We start from the raw sequence: 17,910 nt of genomic DNA on the forward strand, positions 1-17,910 counted from the left end.
AAAACAAAACAGGCAATATCAATTTCGAAGGTACACAAAATTGCTGGGGGAACTCAGCGGGTGCATTAGTGTCAATATCAATTTCGATCCCATGCTGATATACGCCAGATAAAGAAAGTGGGATTGAGCTCAACTGTTAAGGGTTTCAATCATGTTTTCCTGACAACAAACTGCCCAAATTGTTAAATGTGTGTCCCTTGAGCAACATACCACAGTTCCAATATTTTTTTCAGTGTATGGGGGTGAGGTTGGAGAACAGGGTCAGGCATATAAGTGGGCGAGAAAAGAAAATAACATTGACATATGAATTGTTATAGTTGAACCAAGAACATATATCGTTCAGAACAAAAGGTAGCTGGATCACATCTAAAACGTTGACTGAATACTATAGCCAATAAAATCTCACCTAAAAGATAATTTCCCACATGGTTTCTACTTTTAAACATCATACACTCATTGGTTCCAGTACTCATTAGCACATAATTTGACAAATGTTAAGCTTTCCCAATATCAAATAACTCCTATTTATATCCATGGCACGTGAATTTATGTGGCAACTTAAATGTAGGTCCCAAGGCGCTCATCTGTACAAAACTGCAACACGAGAACATAAGAATTAAAGAGGACTGACAGTCAACACAATTTAGGCACCAAATTATTTCACCCAACACAGACAAAAAATGTCTTGGGATTTAGGCATAAATTGTGACACGTCACAAAGATGGGCCGGATCAAGTTGTACTCTCCAAAATCCCAGTCTGCTTCATCATAATTCTCGTGTTTTTTCTTATCCCTCTGTCAAACATGGCAGAAGGTACAACATTGCAGAAGGTACAACATTGCAGCTTGGAGTCTGCAAGCCATGGCTCCAGGAGTCCTCAAAAGTAACCCAACATCCTATGGTGTGTCAAGATAGTAAAATGCAGCAAGGCATCCTCTTTTCGATAACCGATCTGAGTGAAAATGTTTAACCTAACTTATCTATGCCTCTTCCCCCTTTTTATATTTCTATCAGGTCGCCCCTCAGTCTCAAATGCTCCAGTAAACACAAACTCAGCCTCAACAACATCTCCCTTTAATTAAAGTCCTCCAATCCAGGAAATGTCCGGTAGAACATCCTCTGAACCCTTTCTTATATAACCACATACTTCCTATACCGTGACATTCAGAATGACACACAATACTCCAAGAATGATCTAGCCAGTGTTTTGTAAAGTTGCAACATAACGTCCCATCTTTTATATCCTATGTCCTAACCTTTGAAGTCAAGCATGTCATGCATTTTCTTCACCACCTTATCTAACTGCATTGCCACATTCAATGAGCTGTGGACTTGAACCACAAAGTGCGTCTATTCCTCAACATTCCTTAATGCCCTAACATTTATTGTACATGTCCACCCCTACTCGATTTTCCAAAATGCATTACCTAGATTCCAATCTCCCAATGATCCACCCAACTTGTATTGTACACTGACAATGACAATTAAAATTGAATCTGAATCTGAATCTGAATCTGAACTTTCCATCTGATCTGCATCCTGCTGTTGCCTTACATAGTCCTGTTCTCTAATACCGACACCACCAATTTTCATGTAATTCACAAATTTACTAATCATTCCGCCTACAAAGTGTTCTACGGCAGATATAAAACCAAAATCCCCTGATGACAGGGAAAAATGAGAAACTCTCTCTATCTAATGGGTGGCTGGATGATGGGATTGAAGTTGGGAAACCAACCATGGGAGAACTGGACAGAGAAAACAAAATGCCAAGGATTTCCACAACAAAATCGGTTGAGCCACGAGGGGAGTTGACTTGCACTAACAATATCAGGCCATTATTCATCATGCTGGCTTTAATAGTAATTGTAGTTGACCAGCCGCAAAAGTTATAGCTGCTTACCATTCTTCAATCAATATTTGTGGATAGAAACTCAGTTAATGTTTAACTCTATCCATAGATACTGGTGAACCTGAAGAGCAATTCCAACATTTTATGGTTTTATGCCATTCTCACGCACTCTTTGTGCAGGAAATTCAAGTGCATCCAGTGTCAGCCATCTGTCAAAGAATGTCACTTTATCTTCTACTTATCCAAAAAATTGACTTTAAAAAAAATCACTCAACCCAATGCTTGGATTTAAGATCTGTTTACACTGTAAACAAAATAAAGATCTCCAAATCGGAGGCATCAAGTCAAATATAAACAAGTAGGATCAAAATAAACTATATTTTTCTTCAATAAAGCGCATGCATTATGCATGCTTTTCTTCGGGAAGATATTGTTTCTGCAGCCTAAGATTCAGAAGGCTTTCTGATGAATTAGTACGTGTTCTCTTCCATCCTTCTTATAATGCACCTTTGCCTTGTTCTTTGCAGCATGCAGGATCACCCCCTTACCTTCAATGCTTTTAAAAGTTCATTCAAGTAACTTGTTACCCTAAAAGCCCTTCAACACTAAGCAATTATATGCCATCCTCTAATTAATGTAGTTTACTTGGTGTTTACATTTGAATCGTCTAAACCATGTTTGTACAGTAAAATCGATTTCTAGGAAACGATAAAATAATCTGCCCTAAAAAAGTCAAAGTTACTTAAAAAGTCCATCCCACACATTGTTACAATGGCTTACTTGTTACAAGTGTTAACTTTAGCAAATGTGCAGCCATCTTTCTCTGCAGTCCAAAGAGATTAAAATTTTAACGGGAGAGGAGTATGGGTGGGAGAACTGAGGGATGGAAGGATTGGACAGAATTAGGTGGAAAAATGTTAATAATTGAATAGAATGAGAAAATAGGAGACCTGTAAAAAGAAAGGGTGGCACAGTGTCACAGCGGTAGAGTTGCTGCCTTACAGCACCAGAGACCCGGGTTCAATCCTGATTATGGGTGTTGTCTGTTGTACGTTCTCCCGGTGATCGTGTGGTTTTCACCGGGTGGTCCAGTTTCCTCCCACTCTCCAAAGACGTACAGGTTTGTAGGTTAATTGGATTCCTGAAATTGTCCCTAGTGTGTAGAATAGAACCCGTGTACAGGTGATCGCTAATTGGCATGGACTCGGTGGGCCAAAGGGCTTGTCTCCATGCGGTATCTCTAAGTTAATCTAAACAACAAAAAAACCTTTGCCTATGTCAACCTATTACCTGCCAATTCCTGCCCGGCCTTTCCCCTTTTTCAGCTTTGTTCTCCTCCCTGCAATCAATCTGAACAAGGGTCTCAACCCGAACGTCACCTAGCCATGTTCTCCAAAGATGCTGACTGACCTCTGAGTTACTTCACCACTTTGTGTCCTTTCACAAATTTTCAAATTTAAATTCCAATTAAAACAAAATTAGGAATGATTACATATACTAGACTATTTCCTATTTACTATTTTCCGTGAAGATTTTTTAACCAATATCACCAATTCAAATGATTATTTTAATTGCCACCAATTAAAAATGCCAAAACCAGTAACATTCAGTTAACAAGTTTATCTTAAATAATATGTTTGAATGCCAGTGGCAAGTAACTGCAACTATATTCGGTACAACATCACTTTTATGTGCATATGCAAAGACAAGTATATGAAGAGAGAGCAGTGGAGGCCAAGTCACTGGATGGATTTAAGAGAGAGTTAGATAGAGCTTTAGGGGTTAGTGGAGTCAAGGGATATGGGGAGAAGGCAGGCACGGATTATTGATAGGGGACGATCAGCCATGATCACAATGAATGGCGGTGCTGGCACGAAGGGCCGAATGGCCTCCTCCTGCACCGATTTTCTATGTTTCTAAGAGATGACTTGACAACTTATATGGTGATAACATAGTACATTATGCCAAAGTCAGTGAACGAGAAAACGTAAGGAAATGTTAATGGTCATGCATTTTTTTGAATATTAAATGAAGGAAAAGCACAGATTATTTAAAAACAAAAATCCTGGTTATTACTATTTCATATATTCTTTAATATTGAATTAACAAATAACTAATCTTAGTTTCAATTACATATCACTAATTGATGAAAATAATTTCAATATTGAAAAATAAAGTTTGAAATTGATATACTCAAATAGGCCAGATTCTAATAAAAAGCACTCAATAAACGATTGTCAGGTCAATTAAAGTAAATTGCAACCTGAAATGTTGTCACAGTACAGATATTTTAAAATTTAACAAAACATTTAGTATCTTAATAAACGTAATACCATACTTGGATTTTTGGTGGCAGCAAGATATAATGCGTGGACTGCATGTTCTTGAGACTTCTTCACACTGGCCGGGTGAATGCCAACTTGATCATAAATAGATGCAAGCAACCATGCAAACTGCACTCCAACCATTACATAAAGGTTATAATGAAGGACAAGGGTTTATATTGCACAGTAACTGAATCTGAAGTGCAAGAATTTTTTTCCATCCCAACTTATGACTACTTCACAGAATATATCCAGCACTAAATATGTCAGGTCTTGAGAATGAAGTCGTTATGTACGGCAAAACACTGATGGACGACATATAATTCAACATTACGAGGAATGTGATTATGCCATACAGTCATCCCAATAAAAAGCAACACACACAAAATACATTTTAACATAAACATCCATCACAGTGAGGAATGTGGAGTAGTCACTGTGGTGGATGTTTATGTTAAAATGTATTTTGTGTGTCAGTTGCTTTTTATTGGTATGATGACTGTATTGGCAAATCAAATTCATCGTATGTTGAAAAACATACTTGGATAATAAAGTATGATTATGATTATGATTATCCATTAAAATTCTCTGCTTCTCGACGCTTATAAGCAATACATCCCAAAGTTCTTCAGAGATACTGCAGAAAATGAGTGTCTCACCAAGAGGCATCACAGTGGTGAACTTTGAAGATATTTAAAAGGGTGAAGTTGAAAGGTAGAATGTTATGGAAATAATTTCTCAGCATAGAACACAGGCTGTTCATAGTCTAGTCACCAAGGGTAAAGAGGAACAGCTGCATGTGTAAAAGGCCACATACCAGAAAATCTATTTAGCATGAGGATGATTTCAAACACTGGAAGCATTTACAGATATATGCAGATACATAGAGACATAGAAACATAGAAAATAGGTGCAGGAGTAGGTCATTCATGGCTGATCATCCAACTCAGTATCCTGTACCTGCCTCCTCTCCATACCCCCTGATCCATTTAGCCACAAGGGCCACATCTAACTCCCTCTTAAATATAGCCAGAATAATACCAGATACTGATTTAAATAAAATAATGTTAATTAAGTTTGTAGGATCCAGAGACAAACAACCAACATTAAGGCAACAAATTAGAGTGCAATTCTCAAGTAAGACAAAGCAAGAGAGCATTCATATTTTGAATGATAAAATTAAAGCCTACCAGAGCAACAGATGTTACACAGGTATGGATAAAGGCTTCATTTGTGGATGGACTGAAGGAATTTATATAACAGAGGCAGAGATACAAGAATATAGTTAATGGCTTAGACACAGAGTTAGTGGTGAATCTTTCAATACTTAACTCTCAGAAACTTCAGTTTTTTCCAAATTGGTTATTTTCGACAAATTGACAACGTACAGATAGTGGACAACTGAACTAAAATGGTAAAGTACACCAGATCAGGCTGCCTCTAAACAAAATATAATATGGGTTATCTTGAATAATAAGATATCTGGGACTATAGGAGGTAGATTTGATGCATAATCACAGAATACTACCAAAGGAGGCTTCCACTCAAGTGAGCATGTGTATGCAACTCCTTTGGAAAAAGGTAAACAAATAGACCTCACAGGCCTGCTTTGTCCCCCATAACCTTTCCACTTTGTGTTCTCTTTGTGCACATTTCCACTTCGTAGAATATTAATATATTTTCTTCCAACACCCTTTCTGATGGGAGAATGTAGATCATCTGTATGTGAACCTCACCTTTCATGTGCCTCGTCTCCAATAATCTCTACCCCTGCCTGACCACAAATATAATTGGATTATTAACTGGGTATCTTTAAAGAAGGCAAAGTCACTTTTATAAGATAATATGGTAGCCAATGAAACAACAAGGTCTCTCAAAATGCAAGGAGGTACCCAATTTGTTAATCTACGTCATCATATTTATTAAAAGTCTGATGTCTGCCAATTCTCCATAAGAAATGTTGCAGTTTGGGGATAAAGCCATAGCATTCTTTAATACCCACAGGAAGTAGGACTGTTTAAAACTGAGTAATTTCAAGTTGGAAAAGAAGGTAGTAGCAATAATACAAATTCAGTTAGCAGGGCTCGAAATTAACGGTTGCCCGGATGCCAATGGCCACCTAAAGTCCCGTCGGGCAACCTAAAAGCCCAGTCATTTTGCCCGGCTTGACACTGCAGATACTGGTTTATACCGTAGACAGACACAAAAAACTGGTGTACCTCAGCGGGTCAGGCAGCATCTCTGGAGGAAAGGAATAAGTGACGTTTCGGGTCGGTGGCGGCGACGGCTGTAGCGCGGGGTGACAGAAGGTCGGAGCGAATAACGGGCCCGCACAGCAGCGGCGACGGCGGCTCCACCTCCTCCTGCACTCCGCCCGCCCTCATTAGCAGCCGCTGCGTTCGACTCCGCCAACAGCGATAACCACTTTCAAAACAAACCCGCACGCCGAGGCCGGGAGGAGAGAGGAAGGGGGAGGCCCGATTCCGCCGTCTGAAGCACCTGCACCGCTCGGCCCCGCACCTTCCTGTTGGCTGGCGGAGCAGGGGAGGCGGTGGTGAGGAGATCCCAACTACCTCCCTTTGGCGGCGGCACGTGGCGGTGGACAGGGACGGCCAAGGCAGCGGGGCGATGATGCCGGTGTTGTCCGAGGAGCGCTGCCCTTCCTTCTTCCCCACCTCTCTCTCTCTCTCTTGTACACCCCCTCCATCCCCCTTATCCTGGGACCTCTCCTCTCCATCCCACATTGATCCACATTCCTGCCTCTATTTAGTCCTCACTGACATCCCAGTGCTCCCTTCCCCATCTACCCTACCCCTCCCCCCCCCCCAAACTATTCATCCTGCACTGATCACCCTATCCACCTCGCATTGATTCTCCTGCCACTCCCCATCCATCCTACACTGGTCCCCCAATTCATCCTGTACTGATCCCCTCATTCATCCTATACTGATCCCCCCCCCCCATTCATCCTGCACTGATCTCCCGATCCATCCTGTACTGACACCCCCTCCATTTATCCTGCACCGATCTCCCATCCTTCCTGTAGTGATCTACCCATTCATCCTGCACTGACCCCCCCCCCATTCATCCTGTACTGATCCCCCCACCATTCATCCTGCACTGATCCCCCCCATGTATCGTGTACTGAACCCCACATTCATCCTGCACTGATCCCACCCATTCATTCTGTACTGATCCCCCCTCCATTCATCCTGCACTGATCCCCCGCATTCATCCTGCACTGATCCCACCCATTCATCCTCCAATGACCCCCCCCCCCCATTCATCCTGTACTGATCCCCCCCCCCCATTCAACCTGTACTGATCCCCCTTCCCATTCATCTTGCACTGATCCCCCCCATCCATCCCGTACTGATCCCCCCCTTTCAATCACCACTGACATCCCCTGCGCTCTCCCCTCACAATTTTACCTACTCCAACCAACACGCACTAATTCCCCTGCCTCAATCCATCCATCCCGCACCGACTACCTTCTCAACCCCCCCATCTATCCATCCGCACTGATTCAACTCCCCCCCCCACCCCGATCCTAATGCACTGGAAATGTCTTCAGAGCGAACATTGACTATGTTTGATAACGGAATGCAATCAAATGTGTTTTCATTCCCAATGTTATTATTTGTTTTAATCCATAAAGATGGATTAATTAAATTGTAAACACGTGAAACATTAAAACCACAGTGTTCGATTGTCACTGCTACCGTTGACACGTTATTACAGAATTCATTTTAACGGCAAATCAATGCTCTTAATATGGAATATCAGTACTGTAGTTATTTAATTAGCAACATTCACAACTATTCGTTGAATTTATCTCGGTTTTACTTCTACAATCAGTCATATACATCACAAATTTGTGATGTATATATTTCAGTTGAAATTTTAACGTTAATTCTGAAGTGGGAATGGTGGAAACAGAGTTTATCAATAAAAAAAATTTAATCTGGTGCGTACAAACTAGGTATCTTCATTGTTGTTCACAACACACAAGTCTAATTTGAATGTACACAAAATTGCTGGGGAAACTCAGCGGGTGCAGCAGCATCTATGGAGCGAAGGAAATAGGCGACGTATCGGGCCGAAACCCTTCTTCAGACCCAGTCTAATTTGAATGTCCGGTAATGTGGCGTTTTGACACCTTTAAACATATTGCCAAAAGAACATTTGCTGCAGTTATGTCCTTTGGTCATCTCTTGTCAGTTAGTGTAATGTTTAACCAGTCAGATGGGTATAGTCGGTTTTAATAGCTATTATCATAAAATTCCTTTAGAAATTTCCTTGCAACCTGTATATTTTGTTGTGGATAAATTATGTGGGAAGCAGGCACGTGCTGTGAGTAATTACTCTTGGTAGGCAGTCAGTCGGCTTTTTTAAAATCTTAAACCGCACATGCGCAGATTGTTCTTACCGTAAGCTGTCAGTCGACTTTTATAAAGTCTTCAAAAGCCAAGTCTCTTAATAAAGTACCGTATTTCCCGGGAATGACAACGCACCCCCATTTTGAGTTGCTAAATTTTTAAAGAAGGCTGGTGGGACATAGAATTTCTCACAAAAAATAAAAATAAAGAAAGCAATTTGCTCAAGGCTTCCAAATCTCCTTCATTCTGAATTACTGAATGGGTGGGAGGTGGAGGGAGACGTCAGGTGGAGAGACGGTGGGAAAAACGGGAGCACACCTGGACAAGTTGAATCAGTTGTGATCTTATTGAATGACAATACTTGTTCAAGGGACCAATTGGGGGGAGTTCCTTTCACAGCGTGTGGGGAGTCTGGCCAGGGGTAAAGTTGCGGGGAGGGCAGGAGCGTTGAGAAGGAGGGGGTCAGGGATCATGCCAGTAACTCACTCACTCACCGCTGCCGCGGCGCTCCGTGGCCGGGGAGGGTAGCAGTTTGGGTGGCTGCGAGCGGCCTCGGGACCGGACAGCGGAACTGGTGGCCCGCTCACCTCTGGCAGTGCTCTCCGTCTGAACATCTCTCACCTGCAGTTCGTCGGCTTCGCTCATGTCAGCCACTTCCCACAAATCCTTAAATTCCAAGCCGAGTAACCTCAATTGGACCCTTGATCTACATTTTACTTCTACAGTCGACGACGGCACGTCAGCTGCGCAGACTTTTGTGTGTTACATGTGCTGCGGATGAAAGGCACGGAGAATTATGCTTACCTACGAGATCGATCTCTTAGGTAGGCATTATTCTCCCATGCCTTTACTATTTATATTTAATAATTACCATTTTATAATTTTAGTCAGGGTAGGCAATGCCTACCTTGCCTACCCTGACGGCACGTGCCTGGTGGGAAGCAAGAGTGTTTATGTACCAATAGCAATAACGACCAATGCTATGGCCATGTCATGATAATTTTCGGTCCTTCACAGAAAACATGCTTGCATCAATCTGTAGTGTGCATGGTTAAGCATATATGTTACCATGGTCCAGGATTTATTGACACAGGTTGATCATATGCTGAATAATCCAACCACATTTCTGTTTGGAAGTGGAAATAATAGAACTTGCATTCATTGCAACGTGTAAAGAATTGAGATACTGTATTATAATTTTGCTGCATGTCATTGTGGTATATATCATGTCTTGATTGGTGAATATGTTTAGTTTGTGACTTTATTTGAAGCAGAAATAAAATGTGAACGCTTCATTGAGCATAATTCGGACTGCATAGGCACTTCGGCCGAGCACATTATCGCACGCATCATGCAAGCCGTCTTAAATGACCATCTAAACTGTCATTTGGCAACCAAAAAAGCTGCCTAGGTTGCCCGGCTGACAACAGAGAAAAAAAAGTTAAGTGAGAGCCTCATTTTACTGAGTGGATCTGAAACTAATATTTCAGAGAACAAGATAAAATGGAACCACTTGATCAATTTTGCATTTAAGATGTTTTACAACTTGAGAAATCATCAAAGGGTCACAAGAAAATAAAATAGCAAGCTGCTAGCACAATGTAAGTTAGCATCTTAACAGGTTTTCATTGATACACAAGATTTGAATTGTTAAGGTTTCCAAACTTTATTTACACACTGTACCTAACATAATTGCCTCTAATCTTAGCAAATAAATGTAGTACTTTTTAAATGATTCCATATTGTTTAAAAGAGCAAGGAAACACATTGCAAAATGGTAATGGATTATCAATTGCACTCGATATTAACCAGCATCTGCACTTCTTTGTTTCTACTTCCTTAGATTCTTGTTGGACACGAGTAAAATACATGACACTCTGTCAGTGGTATACAGAGGAATGTCAGAAACATTACATGCTGCCAATAAGTTGTTTTTTTTGCAAACGTTGGGTTATAAAGCAAGTTTGCCACAGGAAGAGAATAAGTCAATGCCAAAAAATGAACACTTGAGACATGGATGACTTCTCTTGCCAAAGGTCACATAATAGCTGCTGGACATTACTTCCGTCAGTTCAGCAGCATTTGCAATCAAATCAGCAAGACAGAAATTTGTGGTTTAATAGTCAACAAAAAAAGAATTATATAAAAAGATCTGACTTTCAAATCGAAAAAAACAAATGTAGGGATTATTTTAATGCGTCATATACCAAAGATTCTGAGGTGCAGAGATAGTAAACATACCAGCATTTGCACATTAATCTTCTGTGTGAAGACATTATTATGAGAAAAAGATTGCAGGACTCAAACTCTATTGATGGCATGCAAGATTGCCATTGACTCTTCAAAATCTCTGTCCCATCATAACTCAAAATGGAGAAGGAGCTTTCAACTGGTATTAATAATCGAGGCCTTGCATTACGAACACACAAAAGCTCTTCAAATCAGCTAAAGTCACCATCTCATATATCTACTTGCCCACCCTGTCAGGCACAACCTGCTCCATCTGCAACTTAAGCTGTTATCCTCATACTGACCCAAATAATCAGTCATCTCAGAACCCAATAACTAGGGTCATCTGAATTCCAAGAGACATCCCAGGAAAACTGTGCAACAACTAATAACAACTGGAGTTGACATAAGCATAGTTAAAAGTGGAAGCCCAGGTTTAAATAGCCTGCCTTTCCTTCGGGTGCAACACTGAAGATTTTGTAAATAGATTTTTGTTTTAAACATTAAACTGACAGGAACATTTGTTTTTAATATGCACATTGTTAACAGTTATAACTTACTGAAAGACTAAATTAACTACATTTTAATGGTCTACTAAGCCAATTTGGCCTTTGATTTTAAGAATCCAAATCCCTTAATAATTATTTTAAAATTCCATGTTTCACTAACTAAAAATTAATGCATGTTTAAAATAATGTAATTATATTGCAATGTTTTTCTACATAGCCCAAAGTTCATTTTGTTCTCTGGTGAAGAAGCTAGTAAAGATTAGAGGTTTTTATCTTGTTTTTATCTGTGATAATACGTAAATGTAATTGCCTACTTAGCTGTGCAATTACATCACGGTTGCAAAATCTCCTATAGCTGGCACCAGAATGAAATTTACACCAGGAAATAGGAAATCCATGCCAGATACTGCTACTTCTTCCTGAAAATCTTTCTTTGATGACAGTGATAAGAGCCATCTTTTTACTGCTCCCCACTAACTTTGCCCCTGTCTTTATTTTTATAAATATATCTAATAACTGAAGTATCAATAAAACATACACAACTGATATAATTACTTAAAAAGCTAAACTCTAAAATTTACCTGAACTATAAACACATCTTCAGAACAATATGTGTTCAATTGAGATAAGAAATATGCAATTACATCAAATTCACACACTGACGTTACCAAATTTCGGCTAATCCAGCACAACTTTACACCATTTTTTAGACAAACATTTAGTTTCTATTTTGACTAGCAAATAAGATGTCGACAGCTAATATAATCAACAGCAGCTTCCCAAACTCTGAAAACAGAACGTCAAATGTGAAGAATCGATCATTTCAGCAATCAACAGTTATAGAAACATAGAAAATAGGTGCAGGAGTAGGCCATTCGGCCCTTCGAGCCTGCACCGCCATTCAATATGATCATGGTTGATCATCCAACTCAGTATCCTGTACCTGCCTTCTCTCCATACCCCCTGATCCCTTTAGCCACAAGGGCCACATCTAACTCCCTCTTAAATATAGCCAATGAAATGGCCTCAACTACCTTCTGCGGGAGAGAATTCCACAGATTCACCACTCTCTGTGTGAAAAAAGTTTTCCTCATCTCGGTCCTAAAAGATTTCCCCTTTATCCTTAAACTGTGACCCCTTGTTCTGGACTTCCCCAACATCGGGAACAATCTTCCTGCATCTAGCCTGTCCAACCCCTTAAGAATTTTGTACGTTTCTATAAGATCCCCCCTCAATCTTCTACAAACTTCGAAAGAGTAAACAAAGACAGCGTAGATCAAATGAAACCAAGCTTTTGCAGAAATGTGCCAGTCATTTGTTGACACACCAGAAAGAGTCAGACAGAAATTAAATATCCCTGAGCTTGAGGAAATATTTATTTTGTAATACGTACACATGGAGGATTCTCTTCAGGGCTGCAATTCTCCATGCTAGTTTTTAAAATGTTGTGACATTTGCATCCAAAATATCCAATCTATCTCCCATCTGTTGATGTGGTTCAATCAACTCCACTGTAACAACGTACTCTTTACGACAGCCATACACAGTACATAATGAATATTCAATCTTTTAAGCTAATAACTGCCAGAGATGATATAACAGGATATTTCAACTGTAATACATATTTTCAATTCCATCAGAGCAGAATACCAAAAAAGGACTGGAGCAAGTCATCGGAGCAATGGTACCGTATATCAAAATAAAAGCCTTTGAGATAACCTAAGGGATAAATTTGTCTATAATTTAATACGAGACATTTACTTAGTCATCAAAATCAGTATGATGATAAGTTTGATTATTATGCAAATTAATAAACACCAGCTATTTAAACTGAAGCAGTTAACAGCTCAAACTTCAACGGAAATGTTTTGGCACTATTGGCAAACATCTTAGATATTGTTTTTATTTACAATAGGTTTGAGATGACATGAAGCAATCAATTCTGTTCCTTTTCAAATAAATCACAATAACCTATCCAATGGCTGTGTGTGTTTTGGAATCTAAACACAGAAAGTATCACGAGCAGCCGTTTTATGTAGAACTATTTTTTACAAAGTGGAGGATGAGTCAAACTGTTTTTATTCCTCACACTGCTGTGCTGAAAACCAGTTTTCAACATTGGATGCCAATTCTGGTTCTTGAAAGACTCCTTAGGAATTTTTCTGACTATTTGTTGTTATCTAACAGCACACATGAAAAAAACAAATGGCCATTCCAGTCAGTTCGGTATTCCGAAAAACACAAGAAATCATGGGATTTTTCAAAGGTCATTCGAGAATAAAATAAGTGAACTGGTAGCGGGGGAGAGCGGGGTGTAACAGCGAGAGAGAGCGAGGGGGTAGATGCAAGTGGGTCAGGGAGAGACGGTGAGAGGTGGGGGAAGAGAGGTTTCAGTTAGTCTCAGTGGTTCCCAACCTTTTTTTGGCCATGCCCCACCTAATCACCTCTAAAATCCTGATGCCCCCCCCCCCTCCCATGTGGTGATATATAATTCTTATCATTTAAAAAGTGAACTCCGTTTCAGCTGAAGAAGCTTAAAACGCCAATACCTTGGTTTAAACAAGCTTCAAAAGAAATATGATAATAAAAGAGTATTCACAGGTAATAAAGAGAGAGAACATTTCTATATTAGAATATTGAAATATTTGTGGATCGGCTCAATTGCCCCCCTTAAAAATCAAATTGCCCCCCTGTGGGGCGTACGTTGGGAACCACTGAGTTAGACAGACAACCAATGGTAAAGCCATGGCTCGTTGCTTCTAGGAGAGTTGAGAAAATGTCCTCAATCGAGAGAATGCAACTTCAGAACCCCCTCATCTCGACCGCGCTGGAGATTTCCACGGGAGCAAGGAACAAATGACCTAAAGTTTGCATTGAGTGAACTGAATGTTCTTACTGTCCTCTTCGTGCTTTTTGTGAAAGCCGCTGATGCCTTATGGACAAGATGATTTTGGGTGAAGACAGGAAATAACTTAAAGGCTTGGGTTAGCAGGCAAATCAACATAAACAGTGGAATGGATGGTCTCAGAGGCTTCCAAATGCTCATTTCAAAATTTAAAGTAGGTTGGCTTATTATGGCAAATTTAAAAAAAAGTCAGGGATTATTTCTCCCTCCAGGATGGTCCTGCTTTGTACAGGTCCACCACCGATGTTACGATACCCTTGGTTCCAGTGGATTTCTGGATTATCCATTTCGTCAGACTAACAGAGAGCATACCTTCTGAGAGGAGTCCAATAATACTGGAATGGTCTGCCTAGGCCGCCGAGCGACTGGCCCGCAAAGTTGGCCTTGGATGTCAGTTATGGGAACGGATCTGCCAGCTCTGGCCGGACCAGAATTCACGAGCCCTAAACGCAGGGGTCAAATTTGACCCACCGATCGGCATGGAAGTCCCACTGAGGTTGAGATCGGTTGTCTTACTCAGCCCAGGCACCACATTTCTGGTGGGACTTGCGGGAGGGATTTCAAGTGCGCTCGAGAAATTTTGTCCGGATTAAGAGGTGCCGGACCACCAGTTGCCGCAAATCGGAGGTAGACCGGTATAAGTATTTTAAAGTCTTCTCTTCCCTACATGTAACCTAAAACACTGCAAAGCAACTGTTGAAGCATTTTGCTACTTTTTCTACATTAAATTTATAAAAGTTAATTGCTGTTAGAGTCACAGTGATTTTTTTGTTATCAGTCAGAAAATATAGTATGGAAAGAGGTCTTCAGCCCAACTCATCAATGCTGACGAAGATGGTCCATCTAAATGCCTCATGTTGAATAGTTTTTACATTGATCAAGGACTGGTAAATCTAAACTGATCTTGATTTAGATGGATTGCTCAGCTAGTTGTGCACCTGAATTACGTCGCACAATATCTCTTAACTAATAGCAAAGATGGAAACCTTAGATGAAAAAGAATGACTAGGCTTGTAAAGAACCAATAACCAGAGGCTATATGATCAAAATATGAAACTAAGGAAGCAACTGAACAAGTTGACATATGCATACGTATCGCAGCCAAACTGTACAGAGGATAAATAAACTTGTCATTTTGAAAGCGATATGGGCAAATACCCTCTTTCATGCGATCCAGAAGGCTATGATATTGTAAAGGCCATGAGGAAGCAAGTGGTGAGGGATGAAAGGAAATAGGTAGAAATGGTCTCTTCACAGGATGAAGAGTGATCATGCACAGAACAACTCTTTGAATAATGTTCCCTTTAAATGAATGAGTCTTTCGACAAGGTCCCACATAAGAGATTAGTATACAAACTTAAAGCACACGGTATTGGGAGTTCAGTATTGATGTGGATAGAGAACTGGCTGACAGACAGGAAGCAAAGAGTAGGAGTAAACGGGTCCTTTTCACAATGGCAGGCAGTGACTAGTGGGGTACCGCAAGGCTCAGTGCTGGGACCCCGGCTATTTACAATATATATTAATGATTTAGACGAGGGAATTGAATGCAACATCTCCAAGTTTGCGGATGACACGAAGCTGGGGGGCAGTGTTAGCTATGAGGAGGATGCTAGGAGGCTGCAAGGTGACTTGGATAAGCTCGGTGAGTGGGCAAATGCATGGCAGATGCAGTATAATGTTGATAAATGTGAGGTCATCCACTTTGGTGGCAAAAACAGGAAAGTAGACTATTATCTGAATGGAGGCCGATTAGGGAAAGGGGAGATGCAACGAGACCTGGGTGTCATGGTACACCAGTCATTGAAAGTAGGCATGCAGGTGCAGCAGGCAGTGAAGAAAGCAAATGGTATGTTAGCATTCATAGCAAAAGGATTTGAGTATAGGAGCAGGGAGGTTCTACTGCAGTTGTACAGGGTCTTGGTGAGACCACACCTGGAGTTTTAGTCTGCTAATCTGAGGAAAGACATTCTTGCTATAGAGGGAGTACAGAGAAGGTTCACCTGACTGATTCCTGGGATGTCAGGACTTTCATATGAAGAAAGACTGGATAGACTCGGCTTGTACTCGCTAGAATTTAGAAGGTTGAGGGGGGATCTTATAGAAACATACAAAATTCTTAATGGGTTGGATAGGCTAGATGCAGGAAGATTGTTCCCGATGTTGGGGAAGTCCAGAACAAGGGGTCACAGTTTAAGGATAAGGGGGAAATCTTTTAGGACCGAGATGAGGAAAACATTTTTCACACAGAGTGGTGAATCTCTGGAATTCTCTGCCACAGAAGGTAGTTGAGGCCAGTTCATTGGCTATATTTAAGAGGGAGTTAGATGTGGCCCTTGTGGCTAAAGGGATCAGTGGGTATGGAGAGAAGGCAGGTACAGGATACCGAGTTGGATGATCAGCCATGATCATATTGAATAGCGGTGCAGGCTCGAAGGGCCAAATGGCCTACTCCTGCACCTATTTTCTATGTTTCTATGTCAAAAAGTGCCAAACGTAGCATTGTAGTGCAGCTCTCTCAAAGTTCCAACAACCCAAGTTCAATTCTAACCTTCGATACTCTCTATGTGGAGCATGCATGTTCTTCCTTTTACTTCATGGGCTTTCTTCAGGTGCTCCAGTCTCCTCCCACATCCCAAAGATATGTTCAGTGAAAGGTGATTGGCACCAGTTACGGTTCATGTGTAACTGAGGAATTTGGAAGAGGTTGCGGGCAATGTGGAGACTAGAATAGGAACCATGTAATGGTTGTTTGTTAGTCGGCATCCAGCCAATGTTGTCAAGGCCTTTATATTGATGCTGTATTAAGAATAAGTTGATCAATGTGTCCAGCCACATGGTGGTGCTCTAGAGGCATAAAAGGAACCAACTTTCTCTTGAACAGAAAGGAAAAAAGAGCTAATATGTGGTGTATGAGCAATACAATGATCGTGAAAACTAAGAAAGAGATATTATTTCAAGTAATAAATATCCGGGACTATTAATCCACTTAAAGTGATTTGTGTGTGGAAAATAAAATAAAAACATAAATACCCTGTGAACCAGCTCAGATTTTCCCGCTGCTAACTCTTCCTTTACGATGACTGCCTCGCCAACAGTCTGTCTTTGTCTTTTTCATTTTTAGTGTTTTTAGTTTGTTGTAAAATGTATGTTTTTCTTATCTCTTACCTCGACGGAGATGCGACTTTTTCCGTGTCATATCTCCGTCTGCACTGCAGCCTAACATCGTGGAGTTGGCGGCCTCTTGTTTGGGACTTCTAGAGCTCCAAATCCGCGGAGCCTTCGGATTTTAACATCTTGAGTGGGCGATCCCTTTGCCAGGGGTCGGCCTTTGGTGCTCCAACCTGCGGGAGCTGCGGACTTTAACATCGTGAAGCTCGCGATCCCTGGTTAGGGACCGATTTCGGGAACTCCAGGCCGCAGGAGTTTCAACCATCCCGATGCGGGAGCTCGATCACCGGCTGCGGATGGTTCGACTCCCCCGACCGCGGGAGGGAAGGAGGAAAGAAGATAAGACTTTATTGCCTTCCATCACAGTTGGGAATGTGGAGGAGCCGCTGTTTATGTCAAATTTTTATGTAGTTGTGTGTCGTGTTGCTTTTTTGGTATGACTGTATGGCAAATCAAATTCCTCGTATGTTGCAAAACATACTTGGCTAATAAATTACGATTACGATTGTGATTAGTGTTAATGGTCCAGTGAAAAAAAAC

General features: G+C 40.9%; 1 protein-coding gene across 6 annotated transcripts in view; it reads right to left on the reverse strand.

The window, feature by feature from the left end:
- The window catches only part of slc4a7 (solute carrier family 4 member 7), a 119,615-nt gene that overhangs the window by 91,295 nt on the left and 10,410 nt on the right, over positions 1-17,910 (reverse strand). The window contains exon 1 of one of the 6 annotated variants that reach the window (XM_033047168.1): positions 4,192-4,274. The exons of the other annotated variants lie outside the window; for them this stretch is intronic. Coding sequence (XP_032903059.1) covers positions 4,192-4,233 — 42 coding nt within the window. The 5' untranslated portion in view covers positions 4,234-4,274. Of the gene's footprint in view, positions 1-4,191; positions 4,275-17,910 lie in introns of those variants that run through there. 6 annotated transcript variants of the gene reach the window in all.

The sequence above is a fragment of the Amblyraja radiata genome, chromosome 2 (genome assembly GCF_010909765.2).
Source record: "Amblyraja radiata isolate CabotCenter1 chromosome 2, sAmbRad1.1.pri, whole genome shotgun sequence".
Lineage (NCBI taxonomy): Eukaryota > Metazoa > Chordata > Chondrichthyes > Rajiformes > Rajidae > Amblyraja > Amblyraja radiata.